Raw genomic sequence first — 20,396 nt, 5'->3', positions numbered from 1 at the left:
TGACCTGCATTTTGGAAATGGGAATATCATATGTGGTAGCTGAGAGCGGCACAACTAAGATGGATGCTGTGATTCGCTCGCTAAAAGTGGAGGACGCATGCGCAATAGGGCGCCTGCAAAGTGCTGGTCCGGCAAGGCCCAGATGGCTCCAAGGAGATCCGAGACATTGCTGCCCTGCTCCAAATGCGGCTATGACCTTTCACACGCAGGGGAATGCCCGGCAAAAGGGAGCGTGTACGGATGCGGTGGAGCAGCGGGTCATTTTGCACAGATGTGCTAAGCCCCCACACCAGTGACTATTCCCAGGGGGCCCAGCAAGACACCCATTGACACCGCACAATGACAGAGGCATGGTGCGTTTGTCGAGCATGGAGCGCTGCGTCATGACCTGGCGGAAGAGGAGGAAGAAGAGATATTCTTCATCTCAAGTATAGACTTCTTAAATAAGAAGAGGAGGCAGCCCATGTACACAGTATCCGTGGATGGAACAAAGACACCAGTACTCGTGGACACTGTGTGCATGTTGATGACCGGCCACTACGAAGCGCTGCTGGGGTCTCCAGTGCTCTCGATAGCCCGGGCAAAAATATTTACATTTGGCGGCATTCAGCCGATACATCTCAGAGGCATGTTCGTTACCAAAGTAGCCCACGAAGGAAAGGAGATTTGGGCCAAGTTCTTTGCCACGGACATAAGCACTCAATCTCTACTGAGCTGTGCACAGGCCCTTGGAATTGTACATTTTGTCCTCAGCGTTTATGCCAAGGACATAAATGAGGTTCGAGAGATTTAGACGGTGTTCGAGGGTGTTGGTAAACTAAGGGGCGAGCCCAGAAAGCTGCACATAGACAAGACAGTATGCCTGACCGCACTGAAACACTGTCAACTCCCCTTTCATCTCCGACAGCAGATTAAGCATGAGCGACACATCACACCGACTCTTGATGTGATGGGAGAATTGCAAGGTGCAAGGGTGTTTTCGAAGCTAGATTTGCGGTCCGGGTACCATCAGCTGGAGCGCCACTCGGACTCACGTTCAATTACCACCTTCACAACCCTCCGAGGGCTTTACTAATACAAACGTTTAAGCTTTGGGGTCTCCTCCGCAGCTGAAGTAGTTCAGAATGTCATACGGGGAGCCTTGGAAGGTCTCAAAGGGGTCATCAATCTCAGCGATGACATTCTAGTCTACGCAACGTCGGAGGCTGAGCACATGGCTTGTCTCGAGAACTCTGGAAAGAATCCAAACCCTCTGACTCCCCATTACATCGCAAGGAGTCTGAGTTTCTGAAGGATATCACTGAATTCTTTGGGTTTGTCTTCCATGAAAAAGGAATCTCCCCAGACCCGCAGAAAATTTGCGACATTCAGGAGGTAAAACCACCAGGGAACGTGTCGGAATTCAGGGGCTTCCTGGGGATGGTGACATATCGTGGTCACTGAATACCAAACCTGGTGACCCTCTGCGAGCCCCTCAGGATGCTGATGAGAAAGGACAAAGTTTGGGAATGTTCTGTCAAAGAGCAGGATGCCTGCAAGACCACGAAAAAGGCACTCACAGGGAAAGAGTCTATGGCGTTTTTCAACCCGAGCAAAGAGTCAGATCATCATCAACACAAGATTGGTCGGACTGGGTGCAGATCTGTCATAACAGGATGCACAAGGACAGATGAGGCTGACTGCGTATGCCAGCAAGGCGCTCACCAACACAGAACAACACTACTCCCAGATTGAGAGAGAAGCCCTGGCTATCCTATGGGGGTGCTGACATTTTCGAATCTACATTTTGGGCAAAACTGTTATAGTAGTGACTTACCACAAACCGCTACTTCCCATCATGGTGGGGTCCTCGTCCAAGCTGCCCCCAAGGTTCGAATGACGGATGCTGGCCCTGGTATAGTGCGGGGTAGTACTGACATATAGACCCGGTGCCCATAACCCAGCTGACTACCTCTCGCGACATCCGAGAAGAGGATGGGAGCAAGAAGACACGGCACTTGTAGAGAGGACCATGTTTGCCTGCCGGTAGAGGCCGCCAATCCGGTTCCACTCTCCGTTCAGGAGGTAGCAGATGCCTGGAAAGAGGACAAAATGTTTTCAGGTGGTCCATGCGGCCATGATCAGTGGCGAATGGAAGAATGTCCTGTCCAACCCCAAGAGTCCAGAGGCGCAGCAAGATCTACAGGAGCTGTGGTATGTGAGGCATAACTGTCGGCAACGGATGACGGATTGATTTTAAGAGGACACCAGCTAGTGATCCCGCAAGCACTGGTGGGAAGGGTGATGGAGTTGACAAACAGTGGCCATCAGGGAAAGGCCAAGACAAAATCAAGATTACGACTAAAGGTCTGGGTACCAGGCCTAGAGGTTAAAGTGGATGAACAGGTCGCCAACTGCATCTGGTGTCAAGCGACTTCCCCAGTTAGCAAAGAGCCAAGGATAGAGTCCAGCCGTGGAACATTGTCAATGCAGACCATGGGTCCACTGGGAGGTGATGGAGCTAGTGGAGTCCACCTCATGAGACCAGGGGGTGAAAATCATGGAGAAGATGTTTGCAACACATGGCTTCTCCAGGATCATATGCTTGGACAACGGGCCACCATTTCAAGGGGAGTACTTTGCTGAGTTCCTGGCTGACTGTGGGATCACACACCAGAAAGCCACACCCATCTGGCCTAGGGCCAATGGGAGGATGAACGCTTTATGAGAGAGTGGAATAAGGTATTCTGCATAGCCCAGGGCCAAGGGAACCAACTAAGGGGAACTCTATACCAATTCCTGAGGGAATACAGAGCAACACCTCACCAGTCCAGAGGTGGAGGGACGCTCTCCAGGGACCATTGATGACGATAGGACGTCTGAGGATCAAAGCATACATAACAATGAGGAGAACCTGCGACGGCATCTTACGGCACCAGACATAGTTGAAGGTGAGACTGTGCTGGTGCGTAATCGTCACACCGAAGGGAAGTTATCCCCTCACCTATGAGCCCTCCACCATGGGGGTGGACCAGGTCAAAGGCTGGATGGTGACTGCTGCCGATCAAAAGGGTTGGGGGGTGTCACTCGTAACTCCAGTTGTTGTCGAAAGTTTTGAAGAAGAGAAGGGCTAAGAAAACGAGAGGAAGAAGGTCCCCTGACAGGAGCTACAGGTGTGGAGCAAACACCAGAAGGAAGTGCAGAAGATGCAGGGCCACGATCCTTCTCGTCCTTTCCTCTTTTCTCCCCTGATGAGGTTGCTAGAAAAGTCCGATCTATGAAAGCCTCGTCAAAACAGGTTAATCTCTGTTCCTCTAAAACCATCATGGACCACAATGACACCCTCGCTCCGGCCCTTGCTGATTTTTGCAACCACTCCTTTGCCTTGGGATCTTTCCCCTCCCCACTGAAGCACTCCCTTGTGCATCCTCTTCTCAAGAAACCCACAGCTGATCCTTCTTGTCCAGCTAACTATCGCCCAATTTCCATTACTCCTTTTCTCAGCAAACTCCTGGAAAAGTTGGCCATCTCTTAGCTTAACCTACATTCCAATTCTGTTGGCTGTCTCCATGACCACCAGTCTGGCTTCAGAGCTGCCAGAAGCACGGAACTGCTCTCCTGAACATCCGTGAAGATCTGCTCTCCAACCTTGACTCTAACATTCCCTCTGTCCTCATCCTCCTCGATCTCTCTTCTGCCTTCGACACGGTCAACCATACCATCCTGCTCCACCGTCTCTCTGATAACCTGGGTATCACTGATCAGGGTCTGGCCTGGCTGGCCTCTTTCCTCTGTGATCGACCCTCCCAGGTCCAACTTGGGTCCTTCCTATCATATGTCTTCCTCTCTACCTGTGGTGTTCCCCAGGGGTCTAACCGCTCGCCCTGGCCTTTCAATCAATACCTGCCCACTCCATTGCCATGTTCTGCTCAAATTTCCAGTGTTACGCTGACAACTCATTTTCAGGCTGTCCTCGGCCACCTCCTCTCTCATCTCTGATTGCCTAACTGCCATTCAAGATTGTTGTGCCGCCAATGATCTTCTTCTGAATGCCAGTAAGACAGAGATCCTCCCCATCAGCACACCTTCACCATCCTCTCCCCGGCTTCCCTTGGCCCTTCTCGTACCCCCATCTGCAAGGCTAAGAACCTCGGGGTCATCTTTGACTCCACACTTTCCTTCTCCGCCCACATCTCTGAGGTCTCTAAAAAGTCAAACTTCCTACTGCACATCCTCAGAGGTACTCTGCCTTTCCTCTCCTTCGCCCAGAAGCTCATGGTCACCCAAGCTCTGGTTCTCTCTAGGTTGGACTATTGTAACAGCCTCTTTCTAAATTTACCTGCCTCTACAACTAACCCAGAACAGGACTGGGAGACTCTTCCTTGGCCTCAAGCCCTGGGATTGTATCTCTCAAGCTCTGAAATCTCTCCATTGGCTCCCGGTGATGCAAGGATTACATTCAAAATCCTTTGCATTGTCCACAAGGCTTTCTGGGGCCTGGATCCAAAATACCTTCAGCTATTCCTCCACAAATACCTCCCCTCTTGAGCTCTTCGCTCCTCTACCTCCAACTTCATCGGGGTCAGTGTAACGCTCACCTGGTATCCACAGGGACGTCACTCAGCCTGTTCTGACCTCTTACGACCTCAAACCCTTCCCTGGAGTCTGCTCGACTGGAGACTGGGCCTGAAACACAGGATTGGTAGAGTTTAACTCCCTATTGTCTCTGTGTGCTTGAAACCCTTCTTCCCCGGGGTCCAGCCCTTCCCTTTGATCCACAGCTCACCTTGTTTTCTTGGAAAGTGTGCTCTCCGTCCTGCTTTCAGCACAGGTGCACGTTGAATGATGCGGGCTCGTTGCTGCGTAGTTACTTCACTGGCAAGAGTCCAACAGTTAAGTATAATGAGTCTTTTGAACAGTTCTCTAACTTCGTTCCTTTCCTTCCTTAGATGATGGCCGGCGTCCGGGGATGGCGACGTGCTGCTGAGATGAGTAGCGCTGAAGGTGAGTGAGAGCGCGATGCGCAATGCAACCCTTTCGTATTTGTATTGAACTGAGTTATTTTTCTGTGTCTTTTAGGTGCCGCGAAGTTTTCAGCGTGGATGCCAGTTATGAAGAAGAAATGCGGCGAGTAAGCTCGGTATGCGGCGCCTCTAGATGTTTCCACGCTACCTGGAGTGTCTTTTCCCTCTTGCAGATGGATGAGAAGTTCCGGAGACAGAGTTCCCCCAGAGCAGCTGGGATTCAGGTAAGCGTTTGGAGCTCGTACAGTCTTTAAAAATAAGCGAAGATTTGCTGAATGCTTACTAATGCCTTTCTTCTGTTCTTTTCCCTTTTCCTTAGTAAGCGGCGTGCCGAGATGGGAATGACACCGCCGAAGATGCCTGCAGAACAGAAGAAGCAATGAATAATGGGCAGAAGCGCCGCAAGGTAAGGCTGTTCCTAACGGTGTTCTTGTTTTTGCAGGAGCTGAGCGCAGAAGAAAGATGCAGGCCTACTGGAGACCAATCCGAACACGGTGAGTGACACGCTGCAAGTGCAGAAAACACAAAGCATGTTTCTCAGCCTGGGTGTGGCTTAAATAGTCTCTGGGTATCCCAGGTGTCTCTGGGCTGAACCACACCCAAAAGACTAGACTGCACATGCAGTTCTGGGAACCGAAATATGTGGGGCATCGATCTTGTCCCCATCAATGCACTACAAGGCCAATCCCCAATGTTATCCTGTGGGAGTGAGTGAGTCTGGTGCCACAAGCGCCAAGACTGACTCCAAGTGGGTCTTTGGAGGGATGGAGAGGCCCTTGAGGGCCATGTAGGTGATCGTAGCCTGGCTCCAGCCTGACATCTTGGAGGGCTGGGGACATGAGAGGCAGGAATCATGAAAGTCAGTAGTTTTTCAAAGAAACAAGCTGGGGGTAGATCTCGGTCTTCGGCTGGAGCCTCCCTCTGGAACAGCCTCCCTGCCACACTAAAACTTGACGAAGCACCTCAAGACCTTCCTTTTTTCATCGGCCTTCGCTCCCCCTCTTCCCTGCTGATCTGTTCTCTGGCACCGTGCACCTGGCCACCCTCTGTCTTCCGGGCCCAGGTACCTTCTCACCCTGCCACCCTCCCGCACTGCCTCCGTGCCACCCCTTGCACTGGGGTCTGTATCTGTACCCATATAGCCCCCCCTTTTTCTTCCTGCACTTATTAGACCTACCCTGTCTGCTGCCTTAAACCTAGCACTTGCAAATTGCTGGCTGCACTACCACGGTTTGTTGCCTTTATTATTTATCTGTTTCTCCTTTGCTTCGCACTTTCCACTTCTCCCCCCTTCCATGCACTTTTCCCCTCCCCCTCTCCCATGCACTTGCGCGTTCTCAATGTCACTGGGCCTAGTAAGATCGTTGTTTTGTTCTCCCCTGTTCCCCTCCCTTGCCTTGTCGCGCTCAGAAACACTTGTGTACAAGCGCGATAGAAATAAAACATCAATATCAATATTAATACACTGGGCGGGGCAGAAGGAGATGCCATGGAGGAACCAGCCGGAGGAAGATTCCCCCTTCGAGAGAGCAGAAGATGTCCTGCGCGATTCCGAGACTATATAATGGGTGACTAGGTTTGAAAGGACCCGTGTCAGAGCAAGTCACCTAATGTTGCCCACGTTGGGCCCAACCCAGTTTGATATAGTTTACACTGACTATATTATGAAAAGCCGTATTTTCATTGTAATGAAAAAGGAGGAATGCGATGTAGTCACGTGGCGCGATGCCCACGTTCTGCCGTTGCGCATTGTAAGAAATAAAGGGGGCAGTCGCTTAACATGCCGGTCACCCCGATACATGAAGATCTGTGTCTGAGTGTTCCTTCCAGGGACCGGGGAGAGTGGGGGGGGGGGCAATGCCTACATGTGGGAGACTCGGGGCAACGCAGATTGTAACAGTAGGGAGAGGGCGGGGGAGAAGGTAAGTGCAAGTGTGTTTGTGTGGGGCTCAAGGATGGGTGTTTGTTGCATGGAATGGGGGAGCAGATGAGCGAGTTAAGTGTGTGTGTGGTGTGTGTGGCGTGTGTGGCGTGTGTGTGTGTGTTTGTGTGAGAGGGGGGTTGGCAGGGCAAATGATGGGGCTGGGAAGCAAAGGGAGGGTTGGGGTGAGGGGGTGTAGAGTGAAACCCCTGATGTTAAAGGAGAGGGCGGGCAGGGAATCGGTTTTCAAGGTTGCTCAGTGTGGGCGGGGGGTGGGAGGGTGGATGAACACCCCTAAATAGTGATCATTGTGAATGTTGAAGACGGCATCAATTCAGCATGAAAAAAAAAAAACAATCAGTCATTTTTGCCCACGGCCTTCAATGTTTGGAAATATCCCATATAACTAAAGGAGGATATTTTGGGAAGTATGAAAAGCTTGTTCTGACAAGATTGAAGTGACTCTATTGCACATCAGAGGAGGAGCAACTAGTAATTGAAACCATCTCAGAAGGTCTCTACCAATTTCAATACAGTACCTGTAGTGGTGTTCACAGGGTTCACCTTGGTAAGATCATCAAACTCATGTAGTTCATCTTCCTGGATCAGGAATGCCCGGACCTCTTCCTCCAAGGAGTCATTCAGGTTTGTGCAGGCAACCAGATTTCTTTTGGGTCCGTTCTTCTAGAGGATAGATTGGCAGAAATTAGAAGGCTCTTTGGCAAAAATAAAGAGTTCCTGTACTACAAATTACAGTAAAGAGAGCCAAAAACTAACTTTGAAAATGTTCAATACATTTCAAAAATATAAAGCTTTTAACATGAAGTTTAAAAAATCAGAAGCCCTACAAGTATGAGGGGTTCCATTAGATCTGTAGTTGGGGTTCAGGAAGATAAATCCAAATCTAGGTCGGTACACTTCTCAGTATACGCAAGACTATTCCAGGAGCAAACATAGCAGAGCAGGGTGGAGTAAATGCACTTAGAAACACAGAAAAGTACACAACAGATTATCAAAAATATATACTATTTTTGTTTTTTTATTTATTTGTTTAGTTGTAAATTACAACTTTTTCAAATGTTGAACGCATTAACAATTCATAAAACAATCATACAACTGCCTTACACAGGTAAAAACATATAAATTACATATAACATGTACATAACACCGTACAAATAAAAAAAACAATTACATCTTAGTACATCTTAAGAGACTTATACTACAAGTGATAAAACAACAATCGTTATGCTTCAATGGATCGGATAAACTGGGCTTTTATTGTAGGAATCACACGTTATTCGTGGAGAAATGTATCGTGATGAATTTTTAAAGCCAATAAAAATGTAACTGTAGCAATATTTAACGAGACAGAATCTGCATGAAATATTTTTGACCAAAACATATCACGAGTTAAAATCCTATATTGACTAAAATAATTAGGAAAGGCTTTGCTTCTTTGTTGTGCTAACTGAGAACAAGCAACAATTAGATGGTTTAACGTTTCATGTTGACCTTTGGCTTTGCAGAATCTACGGGATAAATCAGTTTTCTGAATTTTTTAGTGCAAGGCAGTCTGTTTTCGTTGGCCAGAGATTCAGCCGAAATCTCATTAGAGCTCTAGCATACCTCGCATCTCGACATTTTTGTAATTAAAAAGGGATTGTGTGCAAGGATTTTAGTGGAAACACTCCAACACAGAAGATTGAGTAGGTCGTAGGTAAGGCACTTATCCCAAATCATACGCCAATCCCACGCCCAAAGTTTGGACTTAGCTTTATCTGGTAGGTCGACTAGGGTTTGGAGTGAGATGTCAGCGTTGAGCAATAACTGTTTGCAATAGTTTTTCCAAGCATATAACGGACTAGAACCTTGGCTATTAAAAGGCAGTGGCTATTAACGGTAATAAAGTCATATCGTTAGTAGGATTACTTAAGCAATTTCTGTACAAGACCAGGGCTTGTCAAGCGATTTAGTTAAAATTCTAATATAAAGAAAGAGAGAAAATGCATCATATTACAGCGAGGTACACTTTTTCGAATGGGGTTTTTAGGGCAGTGACTTTTGCAGATGTCAACAAAAGCTCGGCAAAGCAGGTCTTGAGGGCAAATTTAGTGTTTTAGTTAAGTAGTTTCTAACAGAGGTAGAAATCAATATTATCCAACGGGAGAAACCAAAAAAGAAAGCTTGCGGTTATAACGAGGAGTACAATTTAGGCAAAGTCACCACAAACTGAGGATGTTCTCCAGTTGTGCCATCGATTTATATGGTCCAATATAATCTAATTCAACAGAAACAAGCAGTAGGTGATTAATTAGTGGTAAAAGGAGCTGCCAGAGTCACGGTTCAGAAGAGGACGTGCAGGGCCGGCAGGTGCAGCCTCACCAGGAAAGGCAGACGACATTGCTGGAATCGAGAAAGAAGAACCCGATGCTGGGCCCACCTCCTCCAGTAGCCAAGACTGTGGCCTTGGTGGCAAAGGCAATGGGGCCCAGTGGTTCAAAGCAGGTAATATGGACTCTTGAGTAGTCAGAACACATCCTACCAGTCCTTTATATGATAGTCTGGGTGCAAGGCAACAGAAGACCCAAGTAGGGGTAACCAAATGCTTTTCAATAAGCTGACTAGTACAGCTGTGGCTGCACGATCACAACTGGTATGGTTTCCATTGTTTTTAAGTGAGGTCTGCAGTGTGCATAGCTAAGCAGTATTTCATCGTCAGAATCTAGGTTTGGAGCAGGTGAAAGTGCTGCTTCAGGACAAACCCTGTAGAATATCAAATGGTTTGTGCAGATACCATGGGTCTTACACAGTTCTTGCAGTCTAAATGCACATCTAGCATTGGATCAGACACTGCACCACTAAAAACCCATAAAGGGACAGTCCCCACAGTCAAACCTTCCAGGGCTTCTTCCCAGGCACTCAGGATTGTGGATTGAGTAGTAAATACCAGACACCGATTCTTACATCTGCCCAGATATTGTCCTGGCTCCCCAGAGTTGCAGACCTCGAGTCTCATCAAGGTCATGACCTTATCTAGCACACAACTGTTTCCATACCGATCAGTTAAAAATGACTCTTGTGAAGTCTTGCTGTACCTCCCAAACCAGGTTGCCCTTTTGATATGGCATAAGCGATAGGCAGCCTTGAAACTTTTATTAACAACTGTCATTGGCTAGTGGGTTATAAAAAGGAGCAGTGCAACCTGGTTAATTAAAATGGTACCTTTGGGGCATCTTGTTCTGGGAGATTTAGGGACTCTGAAGACAGCAGAAAGTTACACTACACGCGAGTCCCTGGATGGGGAACTCATGAGGGGTGGGGGGTACGATCTATGAGCGAAAAATAGAACCGACAAGGTCAGGGGAGCCGACTTATGAATTTCCCGGGGGGGCCCGAATACAGGAAGTGATATCATTGGCAGTTATATGACCGCAAATGTGCATGTTGTCGCCAACTTGGTGCAACGGTGCGAAGGGGTGCGGGCGCGCGCAGCGCAGAACAGTGGAAACATTGGCTAGCATGTACTGCATATACTAAAGTCAAGTAAGAAGGAGATTTAAGCCTTTGAGTTGCATTCCGGTAAGCCATCACTGCCCCTACTCCACCCCGGGCTTGCACCCATGCTATCGCCAAACATTCCCGCCCACCCCCTTATCATGGCCCACCTAACCGGACTGACATGCACCCTGGGTTTGCACCCATGCTATCAGAAAACATTCCCGCCCACCCCCTTAACCATGGGCCACCTAACAGGACAGACATGCACCCCCGGCTTGCACCCATGCTATCAGAAAACATTCCCACCCACCCCCTAACCATGGCCCACCTCACAGGACAGGCATGCACCCCACGCTTGCACACATGCCATCAGAAAACATTCCTGCCCAGCCCCTAACCATGGCCCACCTAACAGGACTGACATGCACCCCGGGCTTGCACCGATGCCATCAGAAAACATAACCAGCCCACCCCCTTAAGCATGGGCCACCTAACAGGACTGACATGCACCCCGGACTAGCACCCATGCTATCAGAAAACATTCCCGCCCACCCCCTTAACCATGGCCCACCTAACAGGACTGACATTCACCCCAGACTTGCAGCCATGCTATCAGAAAACATTCCCGCACACCCCCTTAACCATGGCCCACCTAACAGGACTGGCATGCACCCCGGACTTGCAGCCATGCTATCAGAAAACATTCCCACCCACCCCCTTAACCATGGCCCACGACGACATGCACGACGGGCTTGTATCCACTTGAAAAATAAATTAAAAGAACACATTACATTTAAATAATATCTACAATACATACAAGACAATACAAACACAAATACATTTCATTTCATAGGACTCATTTAATATCTTAAACAGACTCTATGCGTAGGTGCCTTAAAGTTTCAAAGGACTTACTTCATAGACCTGATCTCCATATTCTTTTCATCTTAATCATACCCTGCCAGGCCCCCACCACTTCCCGGGTGTGCAAAAGATTGCAATGAACTTGCATGAAGACGCTACATAGAGAGGCAGCTGGCCAGCAGCAGGCAAGACTTTCCAGCACTCCACAAGCGAGGGACATTCTATTAAAGTGACATAACTGATATTATTCATAGATGAGTATTTCACTTATATCTCTCTCATCCATGAGTAATATAAACCACCCTGCTCAGCATGTGCTCTTGAAGGGTGGATGGGGAATGCTCAGCGCAAATGTTAATTCCGTTTCATGCTCTTTCTCGGCGTCCAAATGGCTGTAAAATGCCCGGGAGGGTGAAAGTAAACACACCCGGTTTTTACACCTTACCTTTGTACTTGGGGGCTTTGGTAAAGGCCCAAATGTTTGCAGAATTAGATTGGCGGTCACCCTGGCCTAGTTCCAAACTGAGCCACGCCCTGGGCCCAACAGGAGATTGGTCAACTCACTGTGCCCAACAACAGACTGAACAGCAGCCTGTGCGCAGCACCACAAAGGGCATGGAGGTATGCCCAGAAGCAGGTCGAGCTGCGCCATGCAAGTCTCTCTCTCTCCCCTCCCTCCCTCTTTCTCCCCTCCCCCTCTCCCTCCCACACCCTCCCGCTCCCTTTCCCCCTTCCTGTTCCTCTCCCCTCTCCCTCTTCCCTTTCTCCTCATCCCTCTCCCCCTCCCTCTCTCTCTCTCTCGCTCTCCACTTCCTCCTTCCTCTCCCTCTACCCCCTCCCTCTTCCCTCTCCCTCTCTCCCCTCTTACTCCCTCTCCCTCTCCCCTCCCGCTCCCTTTCCCCCTTCCTGTTCCTCTCTCCCTCTTCCCTCTCCCCTTTCTCCTCATCCCTCTCACCCTCCACTTCCTCCTTCCTCTCCCTCTCCCCCCTCCCTCTCTCCATCTCCCCCTCCCTCACCTCTCTCCCCCTCCCTCACCCCTCTCCCCTTCCCTCTTTCTCCCTCTCCCCCCCTTCTCCCTCACCCTCCCGCTCCCTTTCCACCTTCCTGTCCCTCTCCCCTTTCTCCTCATCCCTCTCGCCCTCCCTCTCCACTTCCTCCTTCCTCTCCCTCTACAGTCCTTTTTATCATTGGGCAATAATTGTATTTTCGCTGTGTTGCAACTAAGCAACGATCCGCAACCTTGCGGAGATAAACCTGCCATTCAGTCCACGTTACCTGAATTGGACAAGGAGGTGTATAATATACTTGTGTTTCCAATCTGTTTGGATCCATTCTGGTTTACTAGAGGTGTGGGGCTGATTGATTATTAGAAACCGATATTCATCCCTGGACCACTGGTGCCCCGGAAGTTGATTTGCCACAAGGGAACTCTGGAGATTTCCCGGTAGGCCTCAGCACTCTGGACCTCTATTGTTTTGCATTTCCAAATGTTCCCATAGGAAAAGGGTGGGGCTTGTTGAAAATGTGTGATATGGGGCCACTTTGAAAATGATTTCCAGGTCCTCTTTTGTTTCCCAGTCCACCCCTGCTTGGAGGCACAGTTTGCAAATTATTTGTCATAGGAACTTCAAAAAAATATGTTAACATATTTTTCATTATGATCAATATTTTAAACAATAACATTTTTGAGTGAGGGTGCGATGGGAGGTCCGTAAATGAAGAATAGTAATAACTATACATGCATATATCACTCATTTGTCTGGCCTCTGGATAAACACATCTTGGCTGGCTTGGTTTTCAAGATGGCTGACAATTTTAAATGCAAAGTGGGCAATTTTCTTTTCACAAGAAAAGAAAAACATTGCACACGTTTTAAAGTTCAAAATGCGGAGGGAAAGCCCAATTTCAGCACCAAATTGATTTCTAGCCATTATTAGACCAATATTTGTAACACAAATACATAAATAAATAGGTGAACAAAAAGGTGCAACACAACTATCAAGACAACAATTGAGTTAAGCACTCAATGCGGGTTTGAATCCCAGGGAGCTCACACAGGCGTGCACCTTACTGTCAATACATTGGTGTGCACACTGGTCTAATCGCAGACTCTCAAAGTCCGGTCCACAGAAGACAAGCCTTTTTAAGCGGTTGCCTGAAAAGCTTTGAATTCGGCCGATTTAAAAAAGAATCAGGGACATAAGCGAAGCAAGGAGTCCAGAAGACATAACTAAATAAAATATTAGGTAGACCATTCTTTTTCTGGTCATCATAAACTGCTAATCAGAGCATTCATTTTAAAATCCCTCTCAGAGTGGTTAGAAACTCCCTTGCATGATACTGCTGTGCTGTGCACTGTAGCAGCAAGCACGCCGTTCCCCTTAAACAAAAGAGGACCATTCTTAATCCGACATTCTCGCGCGTTTACCCGATCGGAGAGAAGTGATGCAGTATCAATGAAAAGGGCCATCGATGCTGCATCACTTCTCTCTGGCGGGGGGAGGGGGCTCAGCCCCGACTTGATTTTGCCAGTGGGGGGAGGGGGGGAGACCGGGCCCCGGAGCCCCCGTACTCGGCACCCCTGGACAAGGTACTCACTGAGTCCCATTACGATTTTCGTGCTAGGACTAAACCTCTCCAAAATATGTTTAAAATCTGAAACCATTAACTGTACTTTACAACAATGTGTACTTGCTAAAATGCTTTGCCTTTCCCTGTAGTACTAGAATGGGCTTCCCTAAATGTAGTCAACCCCCCTACACCCCTCCCCCCATCACTTGCCGCTACACTTAAATTGGAATTCTCTTAAGTAGAAATTTGATTTAACCGGGGTCTTTTTTAAGCCTCCAAAAGACTTACTCCACCTGTGCCTCAAAGTACATTATACACAACTGGCTAGTGTAGCGAGTTGATTGAACGCCCCATATTAATATGCGAGGGAGGCAAGCTGCTAAGGATTGGGTTAGCCCAGCCGCTACCCTATGTGCCTCCTAAAGGGTGGAAGGAGTAGGATCCTGCACACTCCCCCACCCTCACCGAGGCATGCATTACACACTCAGAGGTGTTGCAAACCCTGCTTCCAAGGAATTTCTAAATAAGACTGTGTACAAAACCATCCGGCAACTTTACCTAGTACCGTTTAAATCTCCAGAATTAAGCTGAAATATAATACATTACCCTTTCTCCTGTTAGACTCTTTGCTGGTGTGGTGAAAACATCACCCAGACAGACCACCACAGCATATGGGAGCACAAGCATGAGGTACATGCAAGAGAAACCCAAAAGCTCCGGAACTCACAGAATGAAGCGTTCAGACGACCCCACTACTCTTCTCAGTTAGGTAGAGCTGCAGTCAGACACCTTGGATTGGAATCGCGTGCACGTGGAATGGTGTGCACAGAACTAGAGGAATTCCAAAATGGTGGTAACACTCTGAGTCACATTTAAAAGTGCAGAACGCGCAGGTGAGGGAAATTACTTTATAAGCCAATGCCAGGTGACCAAAATAGAGAGATTTTGAAAATCCTTCACAGGGGGAAAAATAAGAACTAGGGGGAAAAATAAGAACTAACCAAATCACAAAAACAAGCCTATAACGGCCCCAACCAATGCCAAGCACTGAGAAGAGGGGCTGGAGCAGAGCTCAAGTCGACAGTACACGCAGGTGGGCGGAGTCCACCCACTTTTTTCAGAGGGTGGACTCCGTCCCCCTCAGCTAAAATGAGAAACATTGAATGTCCTCTTTCAATTTATGAATTAAAGCCAACCTGAGGGAAGTTGTCAGGTTTACAGGCCTGACATTTCACCAATGCACTATTAAACCTGATGAAAAATAAGTTGCAATGTCCCATTTCGATGTTGCAAGTTCCAGGGAAAACATTTCTATTGATTCTCGAGTTTAAAACATGCACACCTTTTAACGTTTTCAAAAACACTAGAACATATTCTCGCTTGGTTTTGTGTGTGTGTTGATTTTATGAAAGGAAAATGACATTCGTCCTGTGCAATTTGTGTGGTTATGCAAAGTCAATTTAATGAAATATGCATATTTCACCTTGATATGCTAATTTCCAGTGAGTCACATCCCATTGCGTTTGTTGATGAGTCCCCCCCACTTTACTTTTTAGGACTAGAACCCTGGGCTAGACCAAAGAGATGGTATTAATGGAGATCGACAGAGACTAGGTGAAAGCAGCTGTGCGGAAAGCATGGGAAAATGCTACCAAGCTTCCACACAGACACTGCATATACAGATAATTTGCCAACGGGAAAGCACTAGTCCATGCCTTAGCCAGCTTGTAGCATACACTTTGGTTTAATACAGATAACCGACCCACAGGAGGGCAGATTGCTTGGAGTTAAGCAGAAGAAAGCATGAAGGTGAATCACTTCCTGTACAAGAGAGGCCTGTGGCCGGAGAGTTGACAGAATTTTGTCTGCCTGAAAAAGATCCTGAATGAAGGGAGGGAGGGAGGGGTCAAGTGTATTCTAGGGTAAAGAAAGTATCCAGGAATGCACGATTCCGACCGATCCAATATGATTGCCTACACTGGGTTTATATGACTGGCGAGGCTTCTTGTCCAAGGTGCAGAGGAAATACAACAGGGTTTTGGCACAGCGTATGGGGGTACCCAGTGATAATAGCATTCTGGGAAGCAGTAATATCAAATGTCAATACATTAGTGCGAGGAGCCTTTGGATGGTCGCTGTCTGTGTCTACTGGGGCTAATACTGGGAAAGAAAAAGAGGGACAGGACAAAGAGAAAAAAAACACTTTTTTTTATTACTCCTAGCCAAGAGCTGAATTGCAATATCCTGGAAAAGTCCCACAGGCCCAACGGTACAGGCATGGGCCAAAGATGCACCAATATGGGGCTTTGCTGAGATGGCGATGCTAAGGAAACGTGAGGAGACCGAGGAGGAAGAGGATGCATGATGGATTGGGGACTGATGCTCAATGATCTAAAGTCAACACCAGATTTAAGACCACCTTGATCAAACAAGGAGACAATGGGGTAAGGGATGAACATCCGCAGGAGAAGGAATTGGGAGACAGAATGGAGGAAGTAATAGACAGATTGGGGAAGCTACGGAAGGGGGCAGAAGCAGATAGTTTGGGGTTGTATAGGGAATTTACGTAAGGAGGAGAGTGGGTAGGATAATGTGGAATGTACCATCTTTATATGCACCAAGGAGATTAAATGAAAACCACTGCCATGCAATAGTGTATTGTTGTATGCAAGTGTAAATGAAAATAAGATATATATATATGTTTTATGTGTATCCTGAACCCCAAAGTCTGGAGAGAGACCATATTTGAATCTTGTGGAACCCAAAGTTTGGGAGTGCCAAAATGTGAAAGATGTCCGAACACAAGCCCTTTGAGAAGACCTACAGAGATTCCAAGGAGTGTTGAGGGAAACCATGTGCACATTGACGAACCAGAGCCTGAGAGAATGATCATGAGAAGAGGAACAAAAAGACCCAGACACCTATCAGAGGTCTTAAAAATACAGAAAACAGGAATACCACAGAGGGGCCCAGACTGTGTAAACCCTGGAACAGCCTTCCCTGAAGAACTATCTGTTTTGTGGTGTTGTTAGCTTAGGGATGGACATTTGAGAATAGAATGTGTTCACTCCTGTTTTATCTGAACATTGGAACGTTTATGTTTAAAGCTTAATTCAGCCAGGAGGCTAAATGACGTGTTACGATTAGGGTTTGGAGCATTCTGTTGGCCACCTCATTGGGACATTATTTGGTACAATAGGGTGTGCCAATGAGGACCAATGTTATGTGAAATAGGTTAACATCTCTATGCTTTAGACACTTTTCTAGACCCTGTTCTACAAAAGGTATAGGACACCTGGAGAACATCCAATTTATGAATTACCACATCCCTGACATGGTGTGCTTTAAACACCTAGTTTTTGCTTGTAGACCATCCTCAGATCTTATTAGGCATTTGGTCCAATCACTTTCCTGAAGAAAGAATTAAAAATAATCAATCCTTTGACCCATACTAGCTTTGCGTCATTGCTTGGCGTTACCACACCATCCATATAACTATCTTTCAACAGTATAGGGCGAAGGGGCACCTGTTACCTCAAAAACCGCCACATCCGCTGCCAGAATGGAATGGTTTGAAATCAAGCATTGGCCACCGCCACTCCTTTTAAATATTACATGGACTTCTTTTTTTGTTGTAAAGTAATTTCACACACACACAATATACAAAACCCAAGGTGGGAACCTCAGCAATCACTGGCACCTTGAGGTAAGGGCATACAATGAAAAACAAGGTGGTGCCAGGATAGAGAGACTAACTGAGAGAAGGAAGGCAGAAGGCTAAGAATATCAAATCATTATTTCATTTTATCTTGATTTGAATGTAAAAAAATCAAACATTTTAATCAGTTTAGTTATAAAGGCATCCTATACAACATGCATTCAAACATTCATTCAGTCTAAGTAAATCCCTAAAACTTTCAATTACTTTGAGATAAAGAAGAGAAATGTGAAATTAATTTCCAAATCCTTTCACATATAAAGCTAACACTAAAGCTAACAATAGTTCATTCAAGACAAAATATCTAAAGCGAACAATAAAGCTAACAATAGTTCATTCCAGATAAAATATCAACTATTGGTGCCCATAAATGCAGGTCTTCTTTATAACACGGGCTTCCCAGTTGGTAAATAGTTTCGACTTGACAAAATATATAAGTCTTCATCAGGATGGGATGAACGTTAACAGGTTCTAGAAATAAGCAAATACACACATTTTTAAAAATAGTTTAAAATAGCTTACTGTCTCCCCTCACTCAGTAGTACTTGCAATTATAAAAGGGGAGAAAACAAGTCAATCTCTCTACCCATCAAATTCATCTGGCACCCCATAATTTAGGTCCAAATATTCGCTGAATACCTAAATATAGGCAGATATCTCAAGCATGCCTCAAACGTGTAGGTGAACCGTCAGCAAGCCATATATGCCCTTTATTAATTTTAGGTCAATGGTATAAGGCACAAAAACATAAATTCCTATCATTTAGTGCCATAATTCAAACTTTGTATTCATCCCTGCTTCAAAATATGTCGTGACTCAGTATGATAAAAAATATAATAAAATAATCATTATCGACATACCTGCAAACCCCATTTGGGTTCGCTTGGTAACTTGTGTTCCAGTGGCCTGGTAACATGTGCTCCAGTGGCCTCTAGTGTACATCAAAGTTGCTCTCTCTTCGATTTGTGGGCTAATCTAATTGAAATACAGACATTAACTTCAATGGAGTCAAACTACCCACAGAAGTCTTAAACAACGAAAGAGAAAGCGGCATACGATTAGTGGAAGACAAAAGGGATAAAGATAAATACCTTTGATAGATATTACTAATACATCTGCACAGCAAGGCTCATAAGCCAATGAATTTCTGTTTCGTGAATCAAACCGCCTCCTGTGTACCCAGCTACAGGGAGCGGAACTGTTTGTATCAGGCATAACGGGAGCGCTGTACTCTTGGAGAGTCGTCGCGCATGAGTGTTCTGTTCAAGATCTATACGAAAACAAACAACAGGAAATGCAGACATCAGTATGCTATGCTCCCTGTTGGAGAAGCACCCAAGCCCGCTTGGTCTAAGCGGCTTACCTTTTGGTCGGCGTCTCAGATACAATCGCGGTGGCGTCTGCGGTCAAATTACGGCGGCCAGCGAATTCCGGGAAAGCCAAGACCGTCTTTTATTTCACTTAGAAAAATAGTGAACATAAAGGACGGACAAAAAAACCCTGCTCGCTTAGTTACTCTGAGCAAGCCCGAAGGCTTGGAGAGGATAGCGCAAAGTGGTAGAAAGGTAAACAACAGACTAAGTGCAATACAATACAAGCTGAACAAAGAAGGAAAAAGGGAAGAAACAAGGATAATGGAAACGGGAGTGTACACTCTTGTATGAAAAATGTGTGGAATGAAATACCACACGAGGAGAAAAGACTACATAAATTAGACAATTATGGCCCGAAACGGAATCATTTCCACTCCTCCTGTTGATTCAATCCTTTATTTCAACTGTTAGTATGGTATATCCACCACTGTTCCTTCTGAGACAAGCGTGCCGCCGTATTTGCTGCATCAGTACCAGACACTTTTTCAATAGCCCACCATTTTAAATCCACTGGGCTATGTTTCAGCTCCAAAAAGTGTATAGTCAAAGGAGCATGCAACTGCCCAGTCTTGATTTTAGATTTATGCTCGCTTATACGCAATTTTATCGCTCTAGATGTCTTGCCAATGTAAGCCTTTTTGCAAGGGCATATTATGGCATATATTACATTAAGGCTGAAGCAGGTGGTGTGATGCCTCAACTTCCAGTCCCTTTCATAAATTTTAATAGTAGAGATCGCCGAGGTACTGGCACAGTTGGAACAATTGCCACACGGGTAGTACCCCGTAATAGGGGGCATACCCCAAGTTGCAGTTAAGGTAAGTTGACTGTCTTGCACATGGTTTCTATCGGCCTTAGACACCCAATTTCTGATGTTCCTGCTTCTTTTGAACGCATAGATAGGTTTAGGTAGATCAACCATATTTAGCTGAAGTAAATGCCAGTGATTAGATATTACTTTCTTGATCATATTGTGTTGAGTATTGTAGGTCAAAGCACAAACCAACTGGTCATCTCCCAGTTTTCTTTCTTTGGTTTCCTTTTTCAAAAGGACTTCCCTATGCTGGTATCGAGCTAGTTTTTTCAAATGTTTCAACAATTTTCTGGGGTAACCTCTCTCAGTTAATCTTTCTTCAATGACAGAAGCTTGTTTAGTGAAATCTTCCATTTTAGTACAGTTTCTCCGGGCCCTTAAGAACTGTCCATACGGAATGTTGGACTTTAAGGATTGGGCATAAAAGCTCTGGTGGTGCAGTATGGTGTATCGGACTGCTTTCTGTAAAGGTCCACTGCCAAAACATTTGTCCACCTTGATTAACAAATCTAGAAACGCAATCTCCTTGTTGCTGGTCTGAATTGTAAACCGCAAGTTAGGATTCAAATTGTTGATCCATTGGAAAAAAGCGTTGTAATCCCCTCTTGAGCTGTCCCAAATAATGAGTATATCG

The 20,396-nt window shown here is 46.3% G+C and overlaps 1 protein-coding gene across 3 annotated transcripts in view; it reads right to left on the bottom strand.

The window, feature by feature from the left end:
* MYO19 (myosin XIX) overlaps window positions 1-20,396 on the bottom strand; it is an 804,019-nt gene that overhangs the window by 687,956 nt on the left and 95,667 nt on the right. For 2 of the 3 annotated variants that reach the window (XM_069614704.1, XM_069614706.1), the window contains exon 2: window positions 7,464-7,608. In XM_069614704.1, the coding sequence (XP_069470805.1) occupies window positions 7,464-7,608 (145 nt within the window). The remainder of the gene's footprint in view (window positions 1-7,463; window positions 7,609-20,396) is intronic. The other variant, XM_069614705.1, reaches the window with a different exon arrangement.

The sequence above is a fragment of the Ambystoma mexicanum genome, chromosome 9 (genome assembly GCF_040938575.1).
Source record: "Ambystoma mexicanum isolate Mex_15411 chromosome 9, UKY_AmexF1_1, whole genome shotgun sequence".
In the NCBI taxonomy this organism is placed as follows: domain Eukaryota; kingdom Metazoa; phylum Chordata; class Amphibia; order Caudata; family Ambystomatidae; genus Ambystoma; species Ambystoma mexicanum.
This window is presented reverse-complemented; position numbering and strand designations above follow the sequence as displayed.